Consider the following 16,309-nt stretch of genomic DNA (forward strand, 5'->3'; position numbering starts at 1 on the left):
AGGGAGGGCCCAAATCTTCCTCAGCTCTGTCTCCACACAGCTAGAGCCTCTAGCTGCTAGCTGGCTGCCTGTACAGGATTGGGCCCTCAACATAAATCTTCAGCATGAAGCTGTCAGCCACAAAGTAATGAAACTAGACACTCTCTGGTCTACTTCCTATTTTTTGCATTGTTTTCAACTCAACTGTCCATTCATTCAGTTATTTAATAAATTTTATTGCCTACCTACTATCAGTCAGTCACTGTTCTAAACACGACATAGAAAGCTATTAACACAATTGACAAAATCTCTGTTCCTATGTACCATCTGAGAAGACAGGCAATTCACAAACACACTTACATCAGGTGGTGATCACCACTATTAAGAAAAAAAAGCATCTTGCCTTCCTCACCTAACCATCATTCTCCTTTCTCTGGGGGAGATTTCCTCACTCATTCATGTTTTCTCCTCTGGCTGAGAAATGTCAAGAACTCACTAGATCCCGATTCTCCCAAGCTTCCAACATGCTTGACATGCTGGTCCCTGAGCCTGGATCACCATCACTGTCCTCTTTGTTCTTTCTCCATTTCCACTCCATAGAATGTAACTGACATTTTCTTAAAAGGGGGGTCACAATCCCCTGCAGATACTGAGAAACTGCAGTTAAGTTTTTGGGGAGTCAAAAGTGACACAGAGTTATGATTATGTGCATGAACGGGGTGGGGGGTGTCAACTATGAGAGAGAGAGAGAGAGAGAGAGAGAGAGAGAAAGAGAGAGCGAGAGTAACGTCGTAGAGGTAACTACCAAAAGAATCAGCCAAATGAATTGAAAATACTTGCCTCTGAGGAGAGCAAAATGGAAAGGGCATGGGTTCTGTTGTTTGTAATAAACTTTGTCGAAAAATCTGACTCTGTAACTTATATATTTATATGACTGGAAGAATTTTTTAAATTGAGTAATAATAAAAAATTATACACCACCAAGTTAAAAAAAAAAGGTTCAGATAAGCCTATTGCAAACTCATGCTGCTCATTTATTTACTTATCTATCTATCTATCTATTTGAAGAGAGAGGAAGAGAGAGAAGCATCAATTCTCTGCTCCATTTAGTTGTGCTTATACATGCATCTTGGCCAGGTATTGAACCTGCAACCTTGGGTTTGAGCCAGCAACCTGAGGATCGAGCTGGTGGCCCCGGGATGGAGCCAGCAACCCTGGCTTTCAAACCGGTGACCTCAGTGCTCTGGTCGACACTCCATCCACTGCGCCACCACAAGTCAGGCCATGCTGCTCATTTAAACAAGGGCTTTCCGTGCTCGCTTCAGCACCACATATACTAAAATTGGAACGATACAGAGAAGATTAGCATGGCCCTGCGCAAGGATGACACGCAAATTCATGAAGCGTTCCATATTTTGAGATGATGATACATTTAAGGGGCATATCATTATACCTTGGTGTATATAAAGCCTTAAAAAAATCTATTATTTTTATATGCTAAAAATTTGAAAACTGGAAAAATTGATTATTTAATAAATGATATTACAAGATAAAAAAAATAATAAACAAGGGCTTTCCCTATTCCTTCTTGACAATTACTTTGCCACTTCTACCAGCAGTTGTTCCTAACATTTCTCACAGTGTAGCTATGAAAACAGCAAGATCTTTGGCTATCCCACATACTCGACATACCTAAGGGGTCCTTGAAACTACTGATTAAGAGAACAATTTCTTCATCTATAAAATGAGAACAAATAATAGTACAGATTTCACAGGTTGTTTTAAGGACTCAATGAAGGTAAGGCATCTGAAATGCCAAACTCAGTGCCAGGCATGTTCAAGTACCCAACAGCCCTCCTTCCATCTCATCTCAGGTCCTAACTCTACCCCACCGTCACCATCACTGAGAAGACTGAAACCACTGGCACCAAGTTCCTTCTATGCCCCACTTCAGCCTCATTCCATTGACTCAACCTTTTAGTCTAACAGGAGGGGCACCTGCCACCAAGTGACAACTCCCTGTACACCTGCAACAGCCTCTCTGGTTAAGTCCTCACAGTGCCTGAGGTAGCAAGGCAAATCATCACCACAAAGCTCTGCCATGTGCCCACCAGTGCTGTGCTATAGCAACCTACAAGGTAAAATGCCAATCTTCCATCATTTTACAGATAAAAAGAGTAGGTGGGTCAACACTTCAAGCTGCAGAAATTCTGATATAATTATTGTCTCCTGGGTTTGAATCCTGACTCTGCCATTTAATAACTATGAGATCCTGAGGTACTACCTAGGGAGAAGGGAAATAATTATTATTTTTAAGGTAAGAGGAAGGAAGGTAGTGAGGTAGACTCTTGCATGCGTTCCAACCAGGATACACCCAGCAACCCCATCTGGAGTTGATGCTCGAGTAGCAAGCTATTTTTAGTGCCTGAGGTTGATGCGTTGGACCAACCAAGCTATCCTCAGCGCCCAGGACCACATTCGAACCAATAAAGCCAATGGCTGTGGGAGGAGAAGAGGGAGAGAAGGGGAGGGGGAAGGAGAGAGAAATAGATGGTGGCTTCTCTTGTGTGCCCTGACTGGTAATCAAATCTGAGATGTCCACATGCTGGGCTGATGCTCTATCTACTGAGTCACTGGCTAGGGCCAAGAATGAGTATTTTAATGTCTCTTATACTACTTGTCAGGAACAGAACAAATACAGTTTCCTTTTAACCATTAAACTCTAGGCCTCAGTTTCTCATAAAATGGGAGTTTAGAAACCCTAAAACCTACATCACAGAGTTATTGTGAGAATGAAATGAAAAAACCTAAATTGCTTAAAACAGTTCCTGGCATGTAGCACATGGTTTTAAAAGGTTTTTTTTCCTCTTAAATTTCCCATTATCATCATCTTAATACCACATTCTGGGCCTCAAACCCCTCGTTTTACAGAAGAATGCAGACTGAAGGAGTTATTTCTCCAGGTCAGGGTTCACCATAGGCCCTAGCGGTGCTTGACCAGAGAACACGCTCTCTGGGAGCTGATAAAGGGAGGGCCACACCCACACAGTACCCAACCAGATAAAGGGAGGGCCACTCCCACACAGTACCCAACCAGGAAGTTTCCTTCTTGCTCGCTAATCTGGAAAAATGGCCACTGTGCATTTCAAATGAAATCGCCTTAGTATACAAGCTCCAGTCTGTGTTGTTAGAGTCTTGATATATCTGAGACATCCTTGACATTGCTTTTGATAACACTGGGGAACAATTTTTTTTCCATTTTCTGTTGAATGAGGTTTTATAACTGTTTCTATATATTTCTGCATCGCTGATTCCAAATCTGAAATCCGTTTTTTTGGTGCATGCTCTAGTTTTTATGCAATTTTAATTTCTTTTTGTTACAGTTAATGGCATGCATTGGTTTTTAAACTGGAGTTAAAGGGCAACGACTCTTGGATTGAACATAACCACAAGGCAATTAATGTTTTACAAACATCACATAATTGTAGTTGTTTTTAAATGTAAAGAATTATTATCTGATAAAAACACCCTCTTATTTTGTTTTAAGATTGAATCATGACTTCTTCAAGTAGGCATAAATGTAAGAATAGTCCTGACATCTTCTGTTATATATGTGGCTGTTACACACTTCAAAGTCAAAGGCACACTATTTCATCATTTGTGACACGTGCATATTGCCTATTTTCCAGTTCCCCTTGGCGATCAAGACAAGAATTGGGCTCCTCATATTGTGTGTCATAATTGTGAGGAAATGCTTCGTGACTGGACAAAAGGAAAATGCAAAGGAATGCCTTTTGGTATTCCCATGGTTTGGCGTGAACCTAAGGACCACAGCAGTGACTGTTATTTCTGTCTGATCCATACAAAGGGCATTGGCAAGAAAAAACGGCATATGATCGCATATCCTAATATTCCTTCAGCAATACGACCTATCCCACACTCTGAGACACTCCCGGTTCTAGTTTTCAATGGTTTTATTTCTTCTAAGATGAAGAAAGTGAATATGGTGATCAGTGTATTTTGATAAGATGCATAAGGAAATGGTTGTAGAATCTGAAGGGTCTTCTTCTGATGCCAAGCAGTCATTAACCCCTCAGCAGTTTAGCCAACACGAATTGAATGACTTAGTAAGAGATTTGGGCCTATCATAGAAAGCAGCTGAGTTATTAGCCTCCAGGCTTCAAGAAAAGAATGTACTTCACCGGTCAGCTAAAGTATCCCATTTCAGGAAGCATGAACAAATTTTTGTGAACTTCTTTTCTGAAGACAGACACTTTGTTTACTGTCATGATATCAGTAGTGTTCTCAGCCAGCTAGGTGTTACCACTTACAGTCCAACAGAATGGAGGCTATTTCTTGACAGCTCTAAACAGAGTCTGAAATGTTTTCTCCTACACAACAGTAATGTTTATGCAGAGGTTCCAACTGGTTATTCAACTCATCTGTGAGAAGATTATAATGACATAAAAATGGTCCTCAACTTTCTGAAGTGTGAGGAACATAAATGGATCATTTGTGTGGATCTTAAAATGGTAAATTTCCTGCTAGGACAACAGAGAGGTTTCATGAAGTATCCTTGCTTTCTGTGTTTGTGGGACAGTCAAGTTCAGGAGAAACACTGGACACAGAAGGAGTGGCTGAAACGTGAAGCTCTGGACGTAAGGATGCAAAATATTGTGAATGAACCTGTAGTTAATCGAGATAGGATCATTTTCCCCATACTTCACATCAAACTTGGCTTAATGAAGCAGTTTGTTCAGGCTTTGAATAGAGAAAGTGAATGCTTTCAACATATTATTTCTGCTTTTCCTGCCTTGTCTTTCGAGAAAATAAAAGCAGGTGTATTCGATGGACCTCAAATTCGAACCCTCTTACGTGATGAAGAATTTGCCAAGAAGATGAATAAGGAAGAGAAAGCAGCATGGCAGTCTTTTGTAGCAGTTACAAAGAACTTTCTTGCCCTGGCTGGTTGGCTCAGCGGTAGAGCGTCAGCCTAGCGTGCGGAGGACCCAGGTTCGATTCTCGGCCAGGGCACAAAGGAGAAGCGCCCATTTGCTTCTCCATCCCTCCGCCGCGCTTTCCTCTCTGTCTCTCTCTTCCCCTCCCACAGCCAAGGCTCCATTGGAGCAAAAGATGGCCCGGGCGCTGGGGATGGCTCTGTGGCCTCTGCCTCAGGCGCTAGAGTGGCTCTGGTCGCAACATGGTGACCCCCAGGATGGGCAGAGCATCGCCCCCTGGTGGGCAGAGCATCGCCCCCTGGTGGGCGTGCCGGGTGGATCCCGGTCGGGTGCATGCGGGAGTCTGTCTGACTGTCTCTCCCTGTTTCCAGCTTCAGAAAAATGGAAAAAAAAAAAAAAAAAAGAACTTTCTTGGCAACAAAAAGCAGAAAACTATGAACTTCTGGTTCAAAGGATGCTGTTGGCTTTCCGTGACATTGGATGTAACATGAGCGTTAAGATTCACTTCCTGAATAGTCACCTTGATAAAGTTACCCGAAAATCTCGGAGCTGTTAGTAATGAGCAGACTACTGCTGGAGCATCAAACTAGATTGTCCTCAACCAGTACACAAACGCAAGAGCTACCAACGCAAATTTTTGCCTGAATAGAATTTAAATAAGTTTTGCGTAAATTTTATGATTAAAATAAGTGTTTTAATATATTCTATTTCAAAATTGTAGACAAATTCTGATGCAATCATATCTTTTAGTGTATTAGTGTATTTACTATATTATATAAATTATATTTTCACAAAGATGATGCCCAAGAAGACATTCTACTAAATGTTGAAAATTTTACAATAAGATAAAAACCTAAAATCTTGAATTGCAAAAAAACCTGTAGCTTACAGAGAAAAACTAATGTCAGGTCCCAGATCAGCACACTCGAATTAGGTAGCAGGTGTTTTTGTGGATGCAACAAAAATTTTGTTCCCCAGTGTAATGAACCAGTTAATCTGCAGTCAGTTTCTTCACAATGGCAGCTAATAAAGAAGTAACATGGAATGCCTGCTACATTCCAGGCATTGTACTGGGCACCCTTTGTAGCTTCCTCATTTTATTCTCACAACCCTGTGAGATGGGTTCAACTATTACATCCCCATTTTATAAATAGAGAAAATGAATCTCAAGAAAGGTTAAGTCATACAGCTACTAAGTGGCAAAGCTGAGATCTACCTTCAGGTCTAGCTGGCCTCAAATCTATGCCGAGATGCTTTAATTTTGCTCCGTTAGGTTTTCCTTTATTACTTTTGTGAAAGAAATGGGTCTGGGTTAGGGGCATAAGCAGAGGCAAGGCAGGAGACCCAATAGAAGGTCAGTGAGCTGGCTCAAGGGCCTGAGGTTGTAGTAGGCCGACAAACCCACACTCACCGTCCTGGCCATGTTTGCAAAGTGGGCCCCGCAGGCCTTGCAGCTTGGTTCCAAGCCTGTTGGTGAAGGAAAGGAGCTGTACCCAGGGTTGGAATAGGCCTGCGCCCTGGCTCCCGGGGGCGGTGGGGCCTCCTCAGGCTGTCCGTCCAGGCAGAACCAGTTGCAGCAGGTTGCCCACATGATAAAATCTGGTGAAAGGGAAGAAAGGAGAAAAAAGGGTCAGAATTAAAACACACCCTTACTGCGTTCCCATTCCTAAGGGCACAGCTGAGCTGGGACACTCCAACTCTCCTGCTCCCAAAGTCAAGGTGAGAATGTGCTGCGCCCCAGACTTCCTGCCGTCTCCTCCAGCACCACCGTTGCCTTTGCACACAGAGGTGAATATAGACACCTGATCTGCTAGGACAGCACGGGCTGCCAAGTTGGCATATTATCTTTAAAAGGTTGCAGACCTTGTTTGGGTTCAATCTGAGATCTAACTTCAAATAAAATCTTTTGCCATAGCAATTACAAGTGGCCTAACACCACTTTATTTTAGAACATGACCTTGCCCCTAGAGCGCAGAGAGACAGAACTTTATCATGTACACACATACTACATAACTCTACCCTCACACTGACCATGTGAAGAGATGTTATTATTCCTGTATATAGATGAGGCAACCCAGGCTAAAAAAAAGGTCAAGGTCACACACCTAGTATGTAGAAAACCAAAATTTAGGAAGCCCAGGTCTTCTGACTAACCCAGTCAGTGCTCTTCTCCCTACACTAGCTGCTGTCCCCCTGGCTTCCCTCCACCAGCTGGCACTGCTCACACCCGTACCTGCAGCCCTACATAGACTGCCTCCAGAGCACAGACAACAGGGGCTGCAGATTCTCTCACCCTCCGTCTTCTACCACTAAACTATCTATTCCTGAAGAGCAGCGACGGCCTCTTATTCACATCTGTACCTTACCCTAGCAGTGTCGCGCATAGAGCAGATGCTCAGCAAATAAAATTCAGCTTCCTTGCTGAATCAGTGCCTTTGTGAGTTCATTAAATTTTTTTTGATTTTTTTTTTTTTTAAGCGAGCGAGAAAGCGACAGAGACAGACAGGTACAGACAGACAAAAAGTGAGAGAGATGAGAAGCATCAACTCATAGTTGCGGCACCTTAGTTGTTCCTTGATTGCTTTCTCCTACATGCCTTGACTGGAGGGGACTCCAGCCAAGCCTGTGACCCTTTGCTCAAGCAAGAAACCTTGGGCTCAAGCCAGTGACCATGGGGTAATGTCTGTGATCCCACGTTCAAGCCGGCGATCTCGGGTTTCAAACCTGGGTCCTCAGCATCCTAGGCTGACACTATCAACTGTGCCATCACCTGGTCAGGCATTATTATTTCCATTTTACATACCAAATACAGGTACTAGGGACAAGGGGGCTGATGATTTTTAAGGTCACAAAACAAAGAGGAGCTAATCTCCCAAATGTTGGAATAACCTAAAGATAGCAAGACAGTCCAATAAAATGCCAAGCACTGCTGTGATAAAGTAAGAGTGTGCTTTCCTCAGCAGACCAAGGCAGTCAATATGGACATTTTGAGCTTGAACTGTTTACAGAGATAATAAATGGAACATGTAGTGTTATTATTCAATAATCAGCTCACACAAAATAACGATACTGGCCCTGGCCGGTTGGCTCAGTGGTAGAGCGTCGGCCTGGCGTGCAGAAGTCCCGGGTTCGATTCCTGCCCAGGGCACACAGGAGAAGCGCCCATCTGCTTCTCCACCCCTCTCCCTCTCCTTCCTCTCTGTCTCTCTCTTCCCCTCCCGCAGCCGAGGCTCCATTAGAGCAAAGATGGCCCAGGCACTGGGGATGGCTCCTTGGCCTCTGCCCCAGGTGCTAGAGTGGCTCTGGTTGCAACAGAGCGACGCCCCGGAGGGGCTGAGCATCGCCCCCTGGTGGGCGTACCGGGTGGATCCTGGTCGGGCGCATGCGGGAGTCTGTCTATCTCTCCCCGTTTCCAGCTTCAGAAAAATACAAAAAATAAAATAAAAATAAAAAATAATGGTACTTTCTGCTCTGCCTCCTGACTTATTTTTTTTTTTTTTTGTATTTTTTCTGAAGTTGGAAACGGGGAGGCAGTCAGACAGACGCCTGCATGCGCCCGACCGGAATCTGCCCATCCGGGGCATCGCTCTGTTGCAACCAGAGCCATTCTAGCACCTGAGGCAGAGGCCACAGAGCCATCCCCAGCGCCCGGGCCAACTCTGCTCCAATGGAGCCTCGGCTGCGGGAGGGGAAGAGAGAGACAGAGAGGAAGGAGAGGGAGAGGGGTGGAGAAGCAGATGGGCGCTTCTCCTGTGTGCCCTGGCCGGGAATCGAACCCGGGACTCCTGCACACCAGGCTGACGCTCTACCACTGAGCAAACCGGCCAGAGCGCCTCCTGACTTATTGAAAGTGCCTTCGTTAAATCATAGTTCAAAGATGTGATAAGCTGGAAGGAACTAAGAACCAAACAGCTTCAACCTTGGTCATTCTTTAGAGAAGAAGAAAGAGGTCCAGCAGGAGGGAGTAACTTCCTGGTTCACACAGCTATAGCCTTAGGCCTCTGACTACTTTAGGGCTTTGTGGCTCTCCAACTCTGCCTCCAACACACATGTGATATCCTTCTTTCACTTTTGTAGGCTGATTCAATTGGCTCCTGTCCCCCACCTCCACCTGCCTGTGACTCCATGAGAACAGGGATCATGACAGTCATACAGTACTCAGCAGACAGGTGGCTCAATAAGGACTGCTGAATGAATGAATCACATATATAATAGTTAAATCTTAACTAAGCACACATTTGTTCCATTGCCTACATATCAAAAACATTTCTCTCCAACTCACTATTACTTGCCTGAAGTCTCTTAAGTTTCCAGAAGACAGGAAACTGCCTTACTTGCATTTAACAGTTCACATGGAATAATGAAGTAAAGAGTAGTTAATTAAATGAGTTCTGTTAGCAAGAGAATGAGACAACAGTGGATTGGTAGTCCTCTGAAGAAGGGATTCTGTAATTCTTCAAGTCAGATGCTGACAGAAGCATCTAAGACAGTGTGTAATAATAAAAAGAACATAGGATCTATGTAAAGCATAGGGCCCAAGCCCCATTTTACTATACTTATGTGCTATGTTTCTTACCTCTAACAAGTCATAACCTTTCTGTACTTCATTTTTCTCATCTCGATATTCTCTGGCTATAAAGCATCAGCTGTTGCTATTAGCATAATAACAATACTTTAACTACAATGCCTCTGGGAACACAAAGGCAAAAAGCAAACCTAGAGATTTCACAATTACCATTTGTCTCTGGATTTGCCCCAAGATCTTTGTCAGAATTAGCAGTCTGTGTCAATGAATTGAAGAGGTAGGGGACAGGAGAAACAGTCTTGGATGAATCCCAGGGTCTCTGATGTATATAACAGGATAGACAGTGGAATCATTAACCATAGGATAAAGCCCCCAGGCGGGGCATGTGCCTGTGTGAGAAGGAGGGGCAGGTTTAGAGGATGATTGAGTTTTGTACCTGTGGGACATTCTGATATATACAGAGCATACAGGGTCTCAGTTAAAGGTGAAGCTTTGGGAATCCTCAGCCTTCTACAAACATGTAAACCCAGAGTGGGCAGAAGTCTGGTGGACAATCTACGTCAAGAGAGAGGAGGGGCTGGGAGACCCCTTGGGAAGACGTGATCTAACAGGCAAGCCGGAAACAGCAAAAGGAGGAATGCTCAGAGGTGGAAAAACTGAGTGTTGTGAGTTTCAAGAAGAAATTATCCACACTATCAAATGACCCATAGAGGAGAATACAATAATAAATGCAAAATGCCCAGTGGGCCAAGTTTTAGGAAAATGTGGGTATGCTCTTTGCCTGACCAGTTTAGGTAGACAACCATAGGTTGGAAAGTGAATGAAAAGTGGGGATATGCCAGGCTCTAAAGACAAATTATTCTTCCAAGAAACTTGACTGTGAATAGGAGATAGAAGACAGTACCTGAAAAGAATCCAGGTCACTAAAATAAGAGAAATGTAGGCATATTTTAAGAGGAAACCCAAAAAAACTAAGAGAGGAAGGAAGCTAGCAATAAATGATGGGGGTAAGGGCCAGGAGCAGAAAGAAAAGTGATTGGATTTGGGACAGACTACTTTTGGGCAGGAGAAAGGTCACCCTTTCATCAGACAGTGGAACAGAAGTGAAGACAGATATAACCAAAGATAAGCTTATGACCCTGGCCCGAAGGCTCAGTTGTTTAGAGCATCGCCCGAAGCGCAGAGATAAGCTCAGAGCATTAGCAGAGGAAAGTGAAAGAATGAAATAAAAAGGAAAAGGGGGGTGGGGGGTGGATATGTCTAACCACAAGAAGAGAACAAGGCCCTGGCAGGTTGGCTCAGTGGTAGAGCATCGGCCTGGCGTGCAGGAGTCCCGGGTTCGATTCCCGGCCAGGGCACACAGGATAAGCGCCCAGCTACTTCTCCACCCCTCCCCCTCTCCTTCCTCTCTGTCTCTCTCTTCCCCTCCTGCAGCCGAGGCTCCACTGGAGCAAAGTTGGCCTGGGCGCTGAGGATGGCTCTGTGGCCTCTGCCTCAGGCACTAGAATGGCTCTGGATGCAACAGAGCGACGCCCCAGAGGGGCAGAGCATCGCCCCCTGGTGGGCATGCCGGGTGGATCCCGGTCAGGCGCATACAGGAGTCCGTCTGACTGCCTTTCTAGCTTCGGAAAAATGGGGGGGGGGGGGGGGGAGAACAAGTTTTTTTTCCACACTAGGAATATACACGTTGCACCTGAGTGGAGAAAGGGTAGGCCTGGAAAGCTGAGGTCGCCAGTTTGAAACACTAGGCTTACCTGGTCAAGGCACTTATGAGAGTTGATGCTTCCTACTCCTCCCTCCTTCTCTCTCTCTCTCTCTCTCTCTCTCTCTCATCTCTAAAATGAATAGTCTTTTTTTTTTTAAACATTTTTTTTTGGTTTTTTGTTTGTTTTTTTGTTTTTTGTTTTTTTTAAAATTCATTTTAGAAAGGAGAGAGAGAAGGGGAGAGAAAGAGGAGAGAGAGAAGGGGGGAGGAGCAGGGAGCATCAACTCCCATATGTGCCTTGACCAGGCAAGCCCAGGGTTTCGAACCGGCGACCTCAGCATTTCCAGGTCGACGCTTTATCCACTGTGCCACCACAGGTCAGGCTGAATAGTCTTTTTTAAAAAAAGTTTAAAAAGCCTGACCAGGCGGTGGCGCAGTGGATAGAGAGTCAGACTGGGATGTGGAAGTACCCAGGTTCGAGACCTTGAGGTCGCCAGCTGGATCGCTGGCTCAAGCAAGGAGTTACTCGGTCTGCTGAAGGCCTGTGGTCAAGGCACATATGAGAAAGCAATCAATGAACAACTAAGGTATCAAAACGAAAAACTGATAATTGATGCTTCTCATCTCTCTCCGTTCCTGTCTGTCTGTCCCTATCTATCTGTCCCTATGTATCCCTCTCTCTGACTCTGTCTCTGTATAATAAAAAATAAAAATAAAAAGGAATATACACGTATCAATTTTTTCCTGAGGTAAGGCCTTTGCCACAATGGGTAGACCCACTTGGTACGGCACCATCAGTAGGAAAATACTGGAAAGCAGGCCAGTTGTATATTGTTTTAACTCGTGTGCTTTGGAAGCACCAGCTATGTGCTGCTGGACATGGGAGATACTTGACAAGATCCCAGGGGACTTCAGCCCAGTAAGGCATTATAACCCACTCTGATAAGGTTTCTCAGCAACATTTTCACCCTTAACTTTGTTTCTAATCCTAACTGCTGTCTCTGAAGAGCTCTGAAAGAAAAGCTTTATTATTTGGCTACTCTTACAAGCACTTGGCTCTGGGAGAAGACTTGAAATTTGCTACTTTTATTCCACAGGCCCCGCGTTTAAGTGAAGAACAGTCTTATTCTGGGGATATGTGTATGCATGCGGGGAAGGAGTTATTAAGGACAGGACGAGTGTAAACTGTCTCACACCTGCTCCCTCTAACAGAACAGGTTTACCAGTCAACAGACTAGGCTTTTATTCTTTGACATATATTTAAATACCAAAAAAATACATTTCCTAATGTGGTCAGTTAAAAGTCTTCTCTTGCCAAACTGGAAAGCCCTAAGCCCAAACAATAACTATACACAGGGTTATTTCAGAAAATGACGGGAAAGAGTTTGTAATTTTAACATTGCCATACAAACTAAACACTGTTCACTTGGGAATTTTTTTCTCATCCCTCAGCCCTACCAGATTCACATACATGGCATCTGATTATGTTAAAGGACTGAAAGTGGGACGAATTGTGAGATGTATAAAGAATTCTCCCCATGTTGACAACTTTGAAAGACTTCCCTCTCTGATCTGCAAACCTCCTTCTGATCTTGAAATAACATTATCAAATCTTCACTGAGGGCTTGAAAATTCCTTCTCCAGTTCCCCTCACCCTCTTCAGGAAGGAGGGACTTGGTAGAGTTTGCCCTCAGATACAGTCGCTGACTGCTCTTCCACTGAGTTTGTTTAAAACTGCCAGGCTCTCCTCTTCCACTGTGCCTACCAGGAAGCATGACAGATGTAGGGCTGGGGTGAACAGGAAAATTTACTATTCCCTGTGGAAGAACACTGTGGTATGAGGCAACAATGGACAGCCAGTACATGGGATTTTGTCAGCTTGATAAGTATGCTGATATTTCTTGGGAGACTGAGCCCTGCTGAACAGGAAAATTACAGTGTTAACCTCAGCGTAAGATAAATGACCTGCCCCAGGTAGGGTGAGTACAGTCAGAGTTAGAGGCAAAAGAAGAGGTAATGTGATTTCTTCCTACAATCACTTCACTTGTTCACTTGACCAAGTCAAATAATTTTAAGTGGGTCAGTGGCTTTCCCATGGAATGGAGAAGGGTCAGAATTGACCCATGGTGTAGAGGGGTCAGAATGTCAGTATCCTAATGAAATCAGTGCTAGAGTACAGTGCAACTCCAAAACCACCTTGCTAACCACCAAAATCTACAGCAGTCAAGTCAAGTCCCTGAGGTTCTCATCCAATTTGTCGCAATTTTAATTAACTGGTCTGTGTGCCAAGGTATCTGCAACAGGCTTCACACAAATGCAGAAACAGGAACATTTTGGAATGAACACACTTATGGTGAATCCACTCTATAAAAATCCTTTAAGAATACCTAATAAGGCCTGACCTGTGGTGGTGCAGTGGATAAAGCGTCGACCTGGAAATGCTGAGGTTGCCGGTTCAAAACCCTGGGCTTGCCTGGTCAAGGCACATATGGGAGTTGATGCTTCCTGCTCCTCCCCCCTTCTCTCTCTCCTCTCTCTCTCTCTCTGTCTCTCTCTCTCCCTCCCTCTCTCCTCTCTAAAATGAATAAAATTAAAAAAAAAAAAAAGATGAGCATCTTTTCATATATTTGTTAAAAAAAAAGAATACCTACTAAAATGCCCCAAATCCTTAAAGAAGTACCTTTTCTGACATGGCAAATCAGAAAATGGCTAGATGGTAAGCCTTACAGAATCATCTTCTGTTTATTGAGAGTTGATTGCCTACCATCACTACCATATTCCTGGAATTATTAAAAGCATCTATGCTCTAAGTGCATAAAGAAAAGTATCCCACATTATAGGTCATTAATACAGAATGGGATTGCTTCATCTTGTATATTATCCTTAAAAAGCAATTACAGTACAATTGCAATGGCTTTAAAAGGAAATACTATTAAAAGCCTAGCAATATGGCTTAGCTATGCCTCTTTGAAATAACTGATAAGTAATTACATATATATTTTAACAAGTAAAGAAGAAAGTCGCCATTCACTGGAAGACTGCTTCTTATCTGCCAGCCATTGAGCTAAGGACTCCCTGGTGTTATTTCATGTGACCCTCACAACAATTCTGGCAAGGCAGACTACTTCCCACCATCAGGCAAGAGAAACAAGGTTAAGAGAAGTTAAGTGACTTGTGAAAGTTCATAGCTAAAGGGTAGCTAGCCAGGATTTGAACATTAAGTCACTTAGACTCTGAAGCCTATTAATTCATCAAACCCTAATTTATAATTTGTGAACTTCTCTAATTATATTTCAATTAAAAGTTTACATAAGAGAGTGTTTTAAAGGACCTAGGATGATATTTGTAATTTGTATTAAAAAAAAAAAAAAAAACAGTTAAGAAGAAAACCCCATGTCTTCCACTCCTCAGTTAAGGCATTTTTCTCTGCTCTCCTCTACATCAACATTTCTTGAAATATTTGACACCACTTCCTCAACCTTAAATTCACTCTTCAGCCTTCTCTAGCCTAGCCTGACCTAACCATTCCAATTAATCTCTTTGTAAGATCACCAAGAAATTCCAAGTGGCCGGGTCCAAGTGACACTTCTCTATCTTCATCTTAACCTCCCAGCCGTGCTGGACCAAGTGACCCTTTTTCCCTCCTCCTTGACACATTCTCCCCTCTAATCAGTTCTCAGCTTTCAGAACTCTGCACCCTTGGTTTCCCTCCTACCCTAAAGCTTTGTTGATTCTTCCCCCTCCCTCTGTTCTTAAATGTTGGGAGTGTCTCCGCTTCTTTGGTGTCCTCTCCATCCCAAGGAGACCTCAATCAGTGGCTTTAAATGCCACTCTTAAGCTAAAGATTCATAAATTCCCATCGCCGTCTCCCCTGCCCTGACAGTGGTCTAAATTACCATCTCTCACTTATTATACTTCCTTCTTCAGGCCTTTTGGATTTTCTGACTGTTCCTTCTGCCTGGACTCATCTCTCCAGAACATCACATGCTTGCCCCTTTCTTGTCATTCACCTCTCTAGTTTAAATGGCACTTTCTAATCTCATTCATGACACTTAGTCCTACCTAATATTATTTGCCTATTTGTTAACTGTGTCACCTAACTAAAATTAAAAAATCCGTAAGGGCAGGGACTTTATGCTCCACTGTATTTCCAGTTGAGAACAGCTCCCTATCTAGATTCCCAGCTTCAGTTCTTGCCCTTCTCCCCCTCTTTCTCCACAAGACCTCGTCCACTTCCCTCCTCCCCCAAAACACAACACTTAAAGCTCTTGAATGGATTCTCATTGCATTTTACACTTGATCTTAACCAAAAGACCGAGAAGCGATCCCATTGCATTTTAGAATAAAAATTCCATCCCTTTACACGAGTCAAAGACCCTGAATGTGTCATCAACCCTGCCTACCTCTCCCATTCATGTCATGCTACTTCTCCTCACCACTCACAAAGCTTCAAGCCTAGGTATCCTTTCAGTTCTTCAAGCAAACATGCTCCTTCCGCCTGACCAGGCGGTGGCGCAGTGAATAGAGTGTCGGACTGGGATGCAGAGGACCCAGGTTCGAGACCCCGAGGTTGCCAGCTTGAGCACAGGCTCATCTGGTTTGAATAAAGCTCACCAGCTTGAGCCCAAGGTCGCTGGCTCGAGCAAGGGGTTACTCAGTCTGCTGTAGCCCCCCAGTCAAGGCACATATGAGAAAACAATCAATGAACAACTAAGGAACCGCAACGAAAAATTGATGTTTCTCATCTCCCTCCCTTCCTGTCTGTTCCTCTCTCCTACTCTCTCTCTGTCTCTGCCACACAAAAAAATAAAAAATAAAAAAATAAATGCTCCTTCCTGTCTGTGGTCTCTGCACTGTTCTCCCTCCTCCTTGTCTTCCTTTAGGTCTCAGCTCAAATATTACCTATTAGAGGAGTCCTCCTGGGTCACAGACACTCTCGCTGCTCTTTTAGTTACCTTCCTGATAACTATCGTCTTCTGTAATTTTATTCATTTGTTTACAGTCTAAGGGCAGGCATCGCAGGAGTCTTCACTTTTTTGCCCTCTCATCACCCAGCACTCTGCCACTTCACAGTATACACCCAAGTATCTGGAATGAACAAACTGAGGCCAAAGGAACATTCAGTATTTTAGCAATACAGCC

At 43.8% G+C, this 16,309-nt stretch overlaps 1 protein-coding gene and 1 non-coding gene across 18 annotated transcripts in view; one reads left to right on the forward strand and one right to left on the reverse strand.

Annotated features, from left to right (window-relative positions):
• The window catches only part of RFFL (ring finger and FYVE like domain containing E3 ubiquitin protein ligase), an 88,898-nt gene that overhangs the window by 20,272 nt on the left and 52,317 nt on the right, over positions 1-16,309 (reverse strand). For 16 of the 17 annotated variants that reach the window (XM_066363851.1, XM_066363845.1, XM_066363858.1 and 13 more), the window contains one exon: positions 6,349-6,536. In XM_066363851.1, coding sequence (XP_066219948.1) covers positions 6,349-6,536 — 188 coding nt within the window. Of the gene's footprint in view, positions 1-6,348; positions 6,537-9,672; positions 9,777-16,309 lie in introns of those variants that run through there. The other variant, XM_066363856.1, reaches the window with a different exon arrangement.
• LOC136396463 (U6 spliceosomal RNA) lies at positions 1,292-1,397 on the forward strand. Its single transcript, XR_010749750.1, has one exon. It is a non-coding gene; the product is annotated as a U6 spliceosomal RNA (small nuclear RNA).

This window comes from Saccopteryx leptura, chromosome 2 (assembly GCF_036850995.1).
Source record: "Saccopteryx leptura isolate mSacLep1 chromosome 2, mSacLep1_pri_phased_curated, whole genome shotgun sequence".
NCBI classification, from domain to species: domain Eukaryota; kingdom Metazoa; phylum Chordata; class Mammalia; order Chiroptera; family Emballonuridae; genus Saccopteryx; species Saccopteryx leptura.